Genomic DNA, 12,620 nt, shown 5'->3' on the forward strand with positions numbered 1-12,620 from the left:
ATCGCAGGCGTTAAGGCTGTGCTGCCCCTTTGAAGTGCCGCTGCGGCGCTTCAAAGGGGCAGTGCAACGTGGAGCCTGAGATCAGCTGCGGACTCCCCAGCTGCCCCGGGCTCCACTGCCCCTTTGAAACACGCAGAGGTGGCGTTTCAAAGGGGCAGCTGCCTCACAGCCGAGCCAGAGATCAGCTGTGTGGTGGCTGCCCCTTAGAAACACCAACTCCGCATGTTTCAAAGGGGCAGTGGAGCCCAGGGTCACCTGCTCTGCGTGGCATTTCCCCAGAACCCAGGATCACCTGCACCTTTGAAACATGCAGGTGCTGCCGCTGCCCCTTTAAAATGCCGCTTCTTGGGCTCCTACCTTGCCCCCCCTACCTTGCCCATGGGCCTGCACAGGCTGTTGGCTCCCCTGTTTAGCCCTGTGCTGGGCGGAAAGACATTCGTTTCAATCCCTCTGAATGCAAACGCCGTTGTGCAAGGGAACAGGGAGAGAGGATGGGGGAGCAATGCAGGTCTTACCTCTGTGTCTGCATCTGTGGCTTTAAGCTCAAACTCCGTGATGGTTTTCCTCACCCCTTCCTGCACTCGCATCCCAGGGCTCTGCACCACAGGCAACGCGTCGTCCACTGGATTAATGGTGATGTGAAATATCTGGCTGACCTGGGACAGCAAGAAAAACAGGCCCTTCCTTGACGGACATGCCCTACTCTGGATGTGTCTTCGATGTTGAGAAGAGCAAAATGGGGTCAGCTCATATATAACACTGCCCATTTTGATGCTTCCTTCCAGCATCCTTGAACACTATGTCACCCTGCTACCCCTCTGCCCCCCCACCTCACCCACGACAAATCCATCTGTACGAACAGCAGGACTACATCCCAATGCTAGGTTATCAGCTTAGGAGGCCAGGCTTGTTTCATTTCATTTGTGTGTCTCCCATACGATGAAAGGGGAATTTACTCCCAACACATCCATCTGTTCTGAAGACTCGACCATCTGCAATCCGCTCAGAGAATCCACCTACCTCATTCGCTCCATCCGAGACGGAGAAGGTGAACGCATCAGCATGCTTCTCTGCCTCACTGGTGTGGATGTACTGGATGCTGCGCGAGGCCAGGTCTGCCTGGCTGAATGAGTTAATCCTTGTGCCTAGCACAAAAGGACAGGGAAAATGCACCACAAAAACGATGAAAAGCAACAAGAGCAGGGAACCTGAAACAACCTCTGGGAAGGACAGAAACACGTCCCCATCCCATACATAGCTCCAACACACAAGTGGAAGGACCATAGGCCGGCGCTTTCACAAGCACTCAAGAGCTGGCCTACCTCTGCTCTCTCAGCTTATGAGAGTTTTACTATTGACTTCAACGGAAGCAGAGTTAGGCTAATGGTGAGTGCTCCTGAAAATCTCATCTGTACAATTCTCCTGTCCTGAAGGACAAAATTATACGAAGTTGACTCACATTCTCAGCAGACTGACTGGGGTATGGTCATGCGGAGTACCTGTCAGTCTATGAGGAACAGTAAATCCCACAATTACATCATCTCTCAGATGACACACAGTGATGTCCCCAACAGGTTTTGTTGAACATGGGCAAAAGATTCTCAGCTTTATTTGGTATAAAAAAAGATCTAGGATAAAATTTTCTAATGAGGTGCTGCAGAGAAAGAGGAACAGACGGGCACATGGTGGTGGTTGTGTCCAGGAATTACAGTTTTGGGAAGATATTATTAAAGAGATTCATCTTATGAGAAAATGCCAGCTTCCTAGAGATCCCCTGACCTGCTTACTAAATGCTCTAATAAAGGAGCTACATTGTAAACAGAAGAACAAATCAATTTTTTTTTTGGTAGCAGCAAGAATTTGTATTGCATTTTATTAGTAAAAAAATGATTTTTCCTCCTCTGGAATTATGGTATAAAACTATGGACTGTCCTTGTAATTGAAAAACTTTCACACCAAATATGTACACAAGGGAAGTGCAAAAAAACCAAACTGGTCATACTTTGTTGTGTACACAGAAGAGGACTCTCCCCTAGCCAACAAGCCAGCATCTTTAGTCAGGTTCTTTGACTATTAACTTGATTCTAAAAAAAGTAATATGTAGTGCACAATGTAATATGTTCACATTTTAACTTTGTCTTTATCAAAAGTTTCAAAACCAAACAAAACACCTAGGTCATTTTCAAAAGTGATTTAGGCACTTAGGGCCAGCTATTTAAAGGTATTTGGCTGCCTACTGATGCAGAAAAATACCTAGAGTGGGATTTTCAGAAGCACCCAGATGTCTAGCTCCCACTCATTTCAGGTTGCTCTTGACTGAAAACACCTGGATAAAATCTGCAATCTGCATTTTCTAACAAATTACTATCAATTAGTTTTCGGCCAACTTCAAAAGGTACAGAGGTTTGGTTTAGATAAGCAACAAAAAAAGTGGATGACTTTTTTTCAAAGCCTGTTTGATATTCATTAAGTTAGAAGGCTTGCAAAGACACACTTTCTTATGAGAGCTCCAGTACTTTTTGCTTAGAGCCAGGGCCAACGACACAACGGGAACCACCTCTTTCACAGAATTCCATCCTATTGACGTCTGATGCCTTCCAGATCTGAAAGAGCAGCCGCACCAGAACCAGCATACTTAACGAGAAAAAAGTTAATCCCGCTATTTCAAACTTCCAAGTATTAAGTTCAGTGTTTGGTTCGCATTCTAGGCAAAAGGTCTGGAGGAAATAAGAACGCTAACCACTTGTTCACCACTTTCATTTCTTTCTAAACCAAAACTATAAGGGAACAGATTGCTTTCTGAAAACACAGCAAAGATTTACAGTCCATTAATCTAATGATAGGTCACACTAAAAAAATAAATCCTAGATAAACAGAATCCAAGTCAAAGGAACATATTGTTTGAGGATACAGGTTTAGAGTAATTCATTAGACAGGATTAGCGGACACATAATATCCTGGGATAACTGGCCCTGGAAGGCAACCATAAGATTCAAAGATTACATTTGAGGGAACTGTTTTGTAAGACTCGCAGACGGAACAAAAAAGTCATTGGTAGGTCTCCAGAAAAGGTTTGTTTTGACCATACTTAAATATTAGGTGAGTCAGACAGAAGAATGTTAGCCAACTTCAGTGCTCAAAGTGGTCTCCCATAAAACTTTTGCCGACTTGGCTGGTACATCATACCTTGGGTATCTGGAATGTCTCCCCTCCCCCAACTTTGTGATTAAATTCATACATCTTAAGCAATGCAGAGGAAGAGGCTGGAGTTTTCATATCAAAGGGTGTGTCTAAACTACATGGCTCCATAAACGGAGCCATGTAGATTTGTTTGTTCAGCAAAGGGAAATGAAGCCGCGATTTAAATAATCACGGCTTCATTTAAATTTAAATGGCTGCCATGCTAAGCCGACAAACAGCTGATCAGCTGTTTGTCGTCTCTGCGCGCTAGTCTGGACGCTCCCGCGCTGACCTGAAAGCCCTTTATCGACCTCCCCGTTATGCCTTGTAGGATGAGGTTTACCGGAGAGGTCGATAAAGGGCTTTCATGTCGGCAGGGGAGCGTCCAGACTAGGGTGCTGAGCCGACAAACAGCTGATCAGCTGTTTGTCGGCTCAGCGCGGCAGCCATTTAAATTTAAATGAAGCCGCGATTATTTAAATTGCGGCTTCATTTCCCTTTGCTGAACAAACAAATCTACATGGCTCCATCGACAGAGCCATGTAGTTTAGATGTACCCAAAATGTGTATGACCGCAAGGGCAAGATACTGAGGTAAAACCAGGCACGCCCAGATACAAGCGATGCTGGTTGTGAATTTTTGAGACATTTTGGAATCAGCCCTGAAGCATATGAAAATGAATCCCCTTATTATACGCAGCATGAATTTCAGTTTAGTCAGAGAGACTGTGAGTTATGCGCACTGCAGTTGTCTGAAATAGTGGATCACAAGAAAGGGAGATTCACACAAGCCAGTGGCATGAGCTACAGATCAGAATTGGAGTGCGGAGTAAAACCAGAAGGTGAGGTTATCATGGGTCCTAAACTATCAAGCAGTGGAATCAATAATTCTCTTTGTGGGTTACAGAACATGCCTCATCTCCACTGGCCTGTTTTTTAAGTTCCCTGGTTGTTTGAGATCCCCTTGAGGCTGTTATTCCAGCCAGGCATGTTTCAAGAAATTAACTTTTAAAAAGCTTTCAAGTCCCCAAAACCTGCGTCAAGAGGGAGTTTTGCAAACCTGGTGACGCCGCATGCTCCAGGTGACCCAGCTGCGGCTGTTTGGTGATTCTGTACAGGAGAGTTGCAGGCTCACTGTCCTGGTCAGTAGCAGAGAGCTGCAGCGTTGTGATCTTCTTCACTGAATTTTCATCCAAGACCAGCCCTTTGTTAGCTATGATGGAGGGGGGAAGTCTGTCCTCTGAAAGCAGCAGAGGCAAAGTGGCTTGAATTAGGATACAATCAAGTTATCCTCCTTGGTTTGTGCATGTACGCACACACACACGCACACATGTATACATATGCTACAGCAAACATTTTCAAAAGACAAATAATTTTTACCTGAGTATTTTATGTGGGGATGAAATACATGATGCTTCACCTAAATGTCACCAGAGCTAATCACAATCGCAATCGGCCTGAATCAAAAGGCATTCAAGCCAGTGGGCTTCAGTAGGCTTTGGAGCAGGCCTGACATGAATAATGAACTATTCTTTTAATAAGCGATCTTTCCTATGCTCCGGTTCCGGTGGGTTGTGAGTTGCCAATAAATGAAACCCAAATCATCAAGATTGAACTCTTTAATTCAAAGGTTTGGAGGCTTCTTGCTTATAGATGGATTTAAATTAAGTTTGAGTGTTTTTATTTAAAAAAAAAAAAAAAAAGATACTGTTCTAGCACAACCGGAAGTTATGGGCTTGACAAAGGAACTGATGAGTGAATTTATATGGTCTGTTACACTGACAGTCAGATGAGATCAGAAGGTCTATGGTTAGGGTCCTACCAAATTCATGGTTCATTTTAATCAATTTCACTGTCAAAGGATTTTAAAAATCATATATTTCATTATTTCAGCTACTTACAGCTAAAATGTCAGGGTGTTATACTTGTAAGGATCCTGCCACAAAAAGGAGTGTGTGTGTGTGTGGGCGGGGGAGGCAGGGATTGCAATATTGCTACTCTGTTTTTTGTCTGCGCTGATGCTGGTGGCAGTACTGCCTTCAGGGCTGGGCAGCTGGAGAGCAGCAGCTGCTGGCAGGGATCCCAGCTCTAAAAGCAGAGCTGCCCCTCAGTCAGCAGCCACCATTCTCCAGCCACCCAGTTTTGAAGGCGGCAGTACAGAAGGAAGGATGGCATGGTATGCTATTGCTTTCCTTGTGCACTGCTCCTGGGTGTCCAGCCAACAGCTGCTGCTCTCTATCGGCCCAACTCTGATGGCAGCACAGAAGTAGCAGTGGCAATACTGCCATCCCCCTAAAACAACTCCCTTTTGGGTGATGACACACAATCTGAGATAAGCTGGTCTCCCCTCTGAAATCAGTATATTATAGGGAAAAAGCTCCCAAAAGGCCAGATTTCACAGTCTGTGACATGTTTTTCATAGCTGTGAATTGGGTAGGACCCTGTCTATGGGTGAGTTTCTGTGTTGTGCCTCTAAGAATCTAGCAACCTGTGACCGTTATCCTCAATTCTTGCATCAGAGAAATTCTTCTCAAGATATCTATGACTTTAGAGCCCCTTATGCCAGTCCCTTTATCTGGCACACATGTGTTGGTGCAGGCGTGAGAATCTCACTGTAATTATCTATAATCTTTCATAGCTAAGAAAATCTTGCTCACATAGCATCTTTTACCTAATACGCTAATATAGAATGCCTGGTCAACCAGTTTGTTGCCTTCTACGTCAATCACATCGAAGTTGAAAACAAAATGCCCTCCGGGCTCTCCCTTCTCATGATGATATTCCACTTGTCCTGGAGAGAAGGGGGAAAAATGTGGCATAATATAAGATGCAACATTGGCTGCTGCAACCTATTTTAGAATCTGCGTAGCTGGCAGAAATCAGAGATTGCTACCATTTCCAGATCTGTATGTCACCTCCCTCTCCCCCCGCTTCCCCTCTCCCAATTGTTTCTTTCCTTTTGAGAGAGAGGTTTTAAGCACTTGGTATTGAAAATCAATTTCCCTTCACAGGTCTATATCTGCTACTTTTCTTTCTCTCTTCTTCCAGCTCCACATCACCATCCTTCACTGTAAAGATGCTGGCTATTTTAAAAGTACACTTCATGCTACACTCTGGGTATGTCTACACTACAGCATTATTTCGAAATATCTTATTTCGAAATAACGCTTCTACACACAAAATGCATTTGGAAATAGCTTTTTGCTATTTCGAAATAGCGCGTCCACACTAATTGGACGCCGAATCACGTGTAAGGCCAGCTGGAACTGAATCCGGCAGGGCTTCAGGTCAGAAGTTACGTTGTGGTCACGGCGGCCAGCAGGGCACCCTGGGAAGGGATGGAGGCTCCCTATTTCGAAATAAGCGTCTACACAGCACTTATTTCAAAATAGCAGTTTTGAAATTGGCGCTATTCCTCATGGAATGAGATTTACCAATTTCAAAGTAAGCCCTCCGCTATTTCGAATTAATTTCGAAATAGCAGTTGGCTTGTGTAGACGCTAGCAAAGTTATTTCGAAATAATGGCTGTTATTTCAAAATAACTTTGCTGTTTAGACATTCCCTCAAGGTGTGTCTAGACTACATGGCTCCGTCGACGGAGCCATGTAGATGAGTTTACTCGGCAAAGGGAAATGAAGCGGCGATTTAAATAATCGCCGCTTCATTTACATAAAAATGGCCGCAGTGCTGTACCGATCAGCTGTTTGTCGGCACAGTGCGGCAGTCTAGATGGAGATCTGCCGACCCCAGAACCCTTTGTCGGCAGATCCTGTAAGCCTCGTTTCGGCACAGCGCGGCGGCCATTTCCAGGGCCCTGCAAAAAGATTATTTAAATCGCCGCTTCGTTTCCCTTTGCCGAGTAAACTTATCTACATGGCTCCGTCGACAGAGCCATGTAGTCTAGACACACCCTCAGTGATTAGCTAAAATAGCTTTAACTTACTGTTGAGGGATGGGGAGTTGGTATTGCAACATCTGAAGACATGACCAACCTGCTCACAACTCAACTACAAGCAGATGGTGGGTGGGATTTTCAAAAATGCTGAAGTGATTTAGGAGCACAAGTCCAATAGAGTCAACGGCGCTGCTGCTCCTAAGTCACATGGGCTCTTTTGAAAATCTATGTCTATTACATGGGTCACAACATACTGTCCAGCAGCCACTGGATTAGATGACCTTATCGATTGTGTCGATCTGTCAAGCTCTACAGTGTTATAGGAATTTCAGATTTATGTTTTATGCTGTGTCTTTCTCATTACTTTGGGATTTATGGGGACAACAAAATACCATGCAACTCTTGTTCATTACACCAGTAACAATCTCAGTGTTACCCTGTGAACCTTCATTCTGTTATATCTGGGCCCGATGAACTCTTCTGGAAGCCCAACGCTATTAGATTTTGTGGGACCCCCCCCCCCCCCAAGCTCATGGCTGGAGCAGAGGGTTGGGATAGAGGGCCTGGGTGGGAGTTAGGGTGTGGGTGGGGGCTCAGAGCTGGGGGAGGGGGTTGAGGTGCAATGGGGGCAGCTCCCCTTTGGTAGGAGAGGGGGGCAGCCCCAAGTGGGGGGGGGAGGGGCAGGAAGCTCTGCACGCTGCTCTGCCCTCGCTTGCAGGCACCCCCCCCCCAGCTCCCACTGGCCTCGATTCTCGGCCCGTGGGCGTTGTGGGGGTGGAGCCTGTAGGCGAGGGAAGATGCGGATGGAGCTTCCAGTGTTTGAAGCTCCAGCGCAGGGAGGAAACAGCAGCACATGGAGTCACGTCCCTCTTCTCCTGCCGGGCAGGGCTAGAAAAAAAGGGCTTTTTTGGCTGTAACCCAGGGCCTTGCAAAAAGACCTGAACTTTTGCCAGCCCAGAGGTCTTTGTGCAGGGTCCCTCTTAGCCCGAATCCCTGGACTACACCCCCTAAAGCCCCATTCTCAATCCAGCCCTGTCTGCGCTCTGTCATCTTCCATTTACATTTCAAATTCTTGTGGTGTGATGTGTGAATACAACGGGCAGCATAACCGGGCCGGCACTGGCACCTCTCCAGATGTTACCACAATAGAAATAAAGAGGAAGAGCCAGGCAACTGCCAATATCTCTAATTTATGCCCATTTGCTTTAGCGCGTTAATTTGCAACTTTGCTGAGAGGTGAAGACAGAGTCCAAATAGCATCAGCTTGTGAAGTCAAACTACTCTCTTCTTACCGCCCCCCCCCCCCACCCAAACCCTATGCCCTCTCCTCTTCTATATAAAAACACACATTCAGTGACCCTCCATGCATGCAAGCTGATTAAAAAAATGCTTTCAAGGACAGCGTGACGAGTTTTACATTAACTCAGACAATGGAGACGCTTATCCTTAAATATCATGTAACAAGATATGTTCTATTCCTTTGGTTGGATGATTAAAAAAATGGGCAGAAAGTCAGTTTTATTTACTGGAACTCAAAGGGTTAAGAAATGTGCTCACCTTTATTTATATCAGCTTGGGTGAAACTTGTGATGGGTCCCTTGACCGAGATCTGAACGAGGTTATCAATTTTAGTCATCTGCAGACGTCCAGTACTGGGATCTTTCTTCATGACATACCTGACCCTCAGGTCATCTGAATCAATAGTTGTAGCTTTTAAGTGCTGGCTTGTGATGCGTGCTACAGTGCCTAGACAGTAACAGACGGCACATAAATAGCTCCACTCAACCCTTCCAGATCACTTGCCCAATCATTCTGAAAGACTTGATTGCATTATTTATAAATAACATGTAACATTTTCAGAGATTTTGCACTTTGTTGCCTCAATGAAGTACCAATTATTTCCCTCCCAGGTCCAATTTTCAAACACAAAGATACCTTAGTCAGTTGCCTAAATCCTGCATTGAGCCACCATTTTTTTCAGAAGAGGCTCTTGCACAAGGAGGAGTGTCTCCACTGCCCCTTCTTGGGCAAGAAAAACCCTCTTGCGCAATGCCGTTACACCTATTACTTTTCAGGAAGAACGGCATTGCGCAAGAGGATTTTTCTTGCGCAAGAAGGGGCAGTGTAGACGCTCCTTCTTGCGCAAGAGCCTCTTCTGAAAAAAATGGTAGCTCATTAGGTATGCAAATGAGGCTTGGCGATATTCCATGTTTAGCCTCATTTGCATATTACCCGCGCAAGAAGCCGCGAGTGTAGACATAGCCCTGGTGTTTTTTGGACAACTCAGTACAAGGAGACTCTACAGAGAACAACAGACTGAGGGGTTAGGGGTCATGACAGAGGAGAAACTATAACAGGCCCTGTTCTCCTCTCACACCCATGATTATCACTGTAAAACTCCCTGAATTACTCCACTGTAGGAGCCGTATGAGAAGAGCAAGAGGTCCAATTATACAATTGGCTAATGAATGGCAAAGTGGAGGAAGGACACGATAGCAATCTAGAAATATTTCGCGTGGGGCAAGCAGGAGGGAGAGGAATTATTTGGGGAGGTTCAGGACAGCATGACTCGGAGGAATGAATGGCACTTTCAGAAAGGTCAGTTGAAGCTGCACATCAAGAAAATATTGTTAATGAAAAGCTATGGCAGGCTGTAGATAAGTTCCAGGGGAAATGGAAAAAGCCTGACACTTAAGACATTTAAAACTAGACTAGACAAAGCACCTACATTGCAGGGACCTTGCTAGGTGGGTTTGATAGATCACCCTTGCCCACATCATTTCTAACTTGTATTATTCCTTTGACATGTCTAGCAACCTGTGTTGCTCTTCCTGGAAGCACAGCAGTTTTTAAGGGTTTCTTCTCCCCTCTCCTCTTCTCCTTTTGCCAGTCCAAAGGTTTTTACACTTTTTTGATATACTGGGACAGAAGCCTTGGCTGAGATGTTCAGTCAGCTTGGGGATTTAAACATTCCCACTTCTGATTACAGTCAATAGGAGCTGTCTCTCTAAATCCTTGGCTGCCTTTGAAACTCTTGACCCCCTATGTGTGTATTTTAGAAATGTGCGTCTGCCTGTCCGTCCGACTGTGAGTCCATTTTTTCCAGGAACTCCTCCTCAACAATAAGAGCTAAGGTCACCTAATTCTGTCGGCGGCTTCCTCTCTTCCTAACTCAAAGCAAGGTCGGGGTTTGATTGTGCCAGGACAATGGGATGTGCCTGAAATTCAATTGTTTCTCATCAAATAGAAAAGGAGGGGTCTGGTAGGAAGGCGTTATACTGTAGAATGACTATGGGGGGAAGCAAGTGCTACAGCGGGAAGCACTGGTGGGCAGCCTCTGACATCTCCCACATCCATGGGCCGCTCCCCCCCCCCCCCATCTCTGGGTTGCCCTCAGGGTGAAGCTGGCAGCTGGAGCATGCATCCCCCCCAAGATGGCGTTGGGAAGAAGCCAGCAGCTGAGTGCATCCCCCTTCCTGCGGTGGGCCAGCCCAGGGAGAAGCCAACATTCAGGATGCGCGGCCCCACCGGGTAAGTCTTCCAGTTAATTTCTGTGGAATTCGTTAGTCTCTCCACTCACACCGTACCAGCTGAAAGCTGGAGGCCCCTGTTCACAGCTAATCTGGGTGGCTCATTCTCCATCGAGAGCTCCACTCTCCCGCTCTCGGTGTGCAGCCCATCTGTGAGAGAGAATCTGAACTCATCCGCCCGTGTTCTGGAACTGCCCTGCGTGTAAACAATCAGTTGGTCCAGGACGTCCTGATAGGTGAAGGAGGAGCCCAGAGACAGAACACGCCCATTCTCCAGCGGCTCTGAGTAAGACTGTCTCCTGCGGAGGCGGCCTGGAGAAAAATAGGCACAGTAAACACACAGAGGAAAACAGTCCCATGGGAGTCACTGATTCTCAGTGTTGGTGTAACTGGCCGCTTGTGCACTCCTGGACACCCGGCAGGCCACGTATTAACCACTACCTTTTCACACCCGCTTGGCACTAGGGATGTACAGGGTTAACCGGCTACATGGTAAGCATTGTCTCTAACCAATTAACCGGCACACGGCTGAGCTGGAGCAGCCCACTTGGACCTACTGCACTACGGGTCGGGGTCACTCCAACCCACCTGGGCTAGAGCAGCCCCCCGCCTGTTTGCGGCGTAGTGTGGAGGGCCCTACTCGGCCCAGCTAGTGCGTCATGGGTGGGGGCTGCTCCCACCTAGCCAGGCCCTCAGCAAATGGTGACTGAAGATGCAGAGCGCTGGAGCATCTGGTCCTTGGATTCTTGACTAGAGCTAGGAGACATTTTTTGGCAATTCAACTGGCCAGCACAGGGGGAAAGTGCTGTCTTGACCTTACCCTTCCTATTTTCTAAAAGGGTGTCAACAAGGAGGAAGGAGAAAATTTGTTCCTCTTGGTTTCTGAGGACAGGACAAGGAGTAACGGGCTTAAAGTGCAGCAGGGGAGGTTTAGATTGGACATTAGGAAAAAATTCCTGTCAGGGTGGTCAAATATTGGAATAAATTGCCAAGGGAGGTGGTGGAATCTCCCTCTCGAGATATTTAAGAACAGGTTAGATAGACATCTGTCAGGGATGGTGTAGACGGAGCTTGGTCCTGCCTTGAGGGCGGGGGACTGGACTCGATGACCTCTTGAGGTCCCTTCCAGTCCTATTATTCTATGATTCTATGATTTTGGGGTACTGGAGACGGTAGGGTGCCGTGTGGGGGCTACAGGAACCCCCACTAAGCACAGACCGGGAGAGTAAGTTGTTAGAAACAGTGAACAGCAGGTTTCAGGCTGCTACAAGTTATTATGGCTTCACATCTAGCTCTCGACATCAGTTCAATCAGCATCGCGGGCGGAGGAATGTTTTACGGCTCGAGGTTGTTTTGGCGTCTAAAACAAAAGGAACCCATCTGCCTCAGCAAAGTAGAACGTGGCTTTATTATTCCTTGACAGGTCATTTTCTCCCTAGGGAAATACATCCCAGCTCTCGGCGCATCACGCGCGCTCTGCGGAGGCTGCAGAACGGCCCGTTCCAGCGGGATGCAGCAATTAAGCTAGCTCCAAAGAGCAAGTCTTAGAGTCTAGCAGTGTCCTGTCTAGGCCCCTCTCTCCACAGGTGTCGCCAAGTCGCTTTCCTCCCTGAATTCAGGAGGCAGGAAGAGCTGGGAGCAGTAAGGGTGGGGAGGCCGGGTAACTCGAAAGTCTCCCGTAGGGCCAGATCCTTAGCAGGGCACCAATCTGTGTCGCTGGGCCAGTTCTGAGGGCAACGGGGTGGGTTCTTCTCCTGCACTGACACAGCAACTGAGCAGCTGCTCCATGGAGGTTTCTTCAACTCAGTGGCTGAAGAAGCCCCGTGCTCCCCTCCTGCAAGTCATCTGTAGCAAGAATGCCAGCAGGCTGCGTGTAGCAGCAGCTCTTCCGGTACTCCTGGGTCTCTCCCGCTCCATGCTAAGGGGACCCTGCCCTGCTGCCATGCCCAGGCAGCGCTGTGACGCCAGGAGAACAGCTTTGCCTGATCACGTCCCAAACTGCTTATTCATTTTCT

The 12,620-nt window shown here is 47.1% G+C and overlaps 1 protein-coding gene across 2 annotated transcripts in view; it reads right to left on the reverse strand.

Moving 5' to 3' along the window:
* Window positions 1-12,620, reverse strand: part of FRAS1 (Fraser extracellular matrix complex subunit 1) — a 294,040-nt gene that overhangs the window by 49,769 nt on the left and 231,651 nt on the right. For both annotated transcript variants that reach the window (XM_075929458.2, XM_014578940.4), the window contains exons 43-48: window positions 10,663-10,917; window positions 8,633-8,821; window positions 5,851-5,970; window positions 4,240-4,419; window positions 1,021-1,145; window positions 516-656 (exon numbers count right to left, since the gene is read on the reverse strand). In XM_075929458.2, the coding sequence (XP_075785573.2) occupies window positions 516-656; window positions 1,021-1,145; window positions 4,240-4,419; window positions 5,851-5,970; window positions 8,633-8,821; window positions 10,663-10,917 (1,010 nt within the window). The remainder of the gene's footprint in view (window positions 1-515; window positions 657-1,020; window positions 1,146-4,239; window positions 4,420-5,850; window positions 5,971-8,632; window positions 8,822-10,662; window positions 10,918-12,620) is intronic.

Source organism: Pelodiscus sinensis, chromosome 4 (genome assembly GCF_052426305.1).
Source record: "Pelodiscus sinensis isolate ZL-2025 chromosome 4, ASM5242630v1, whole genome shotgun sequence".
NCBI classification, from domain to species: Eukaryota; Metazoa; Chordata; order Testudines; family Trionychidae; genus Pelodiscus; species Pelodiscus sinensis.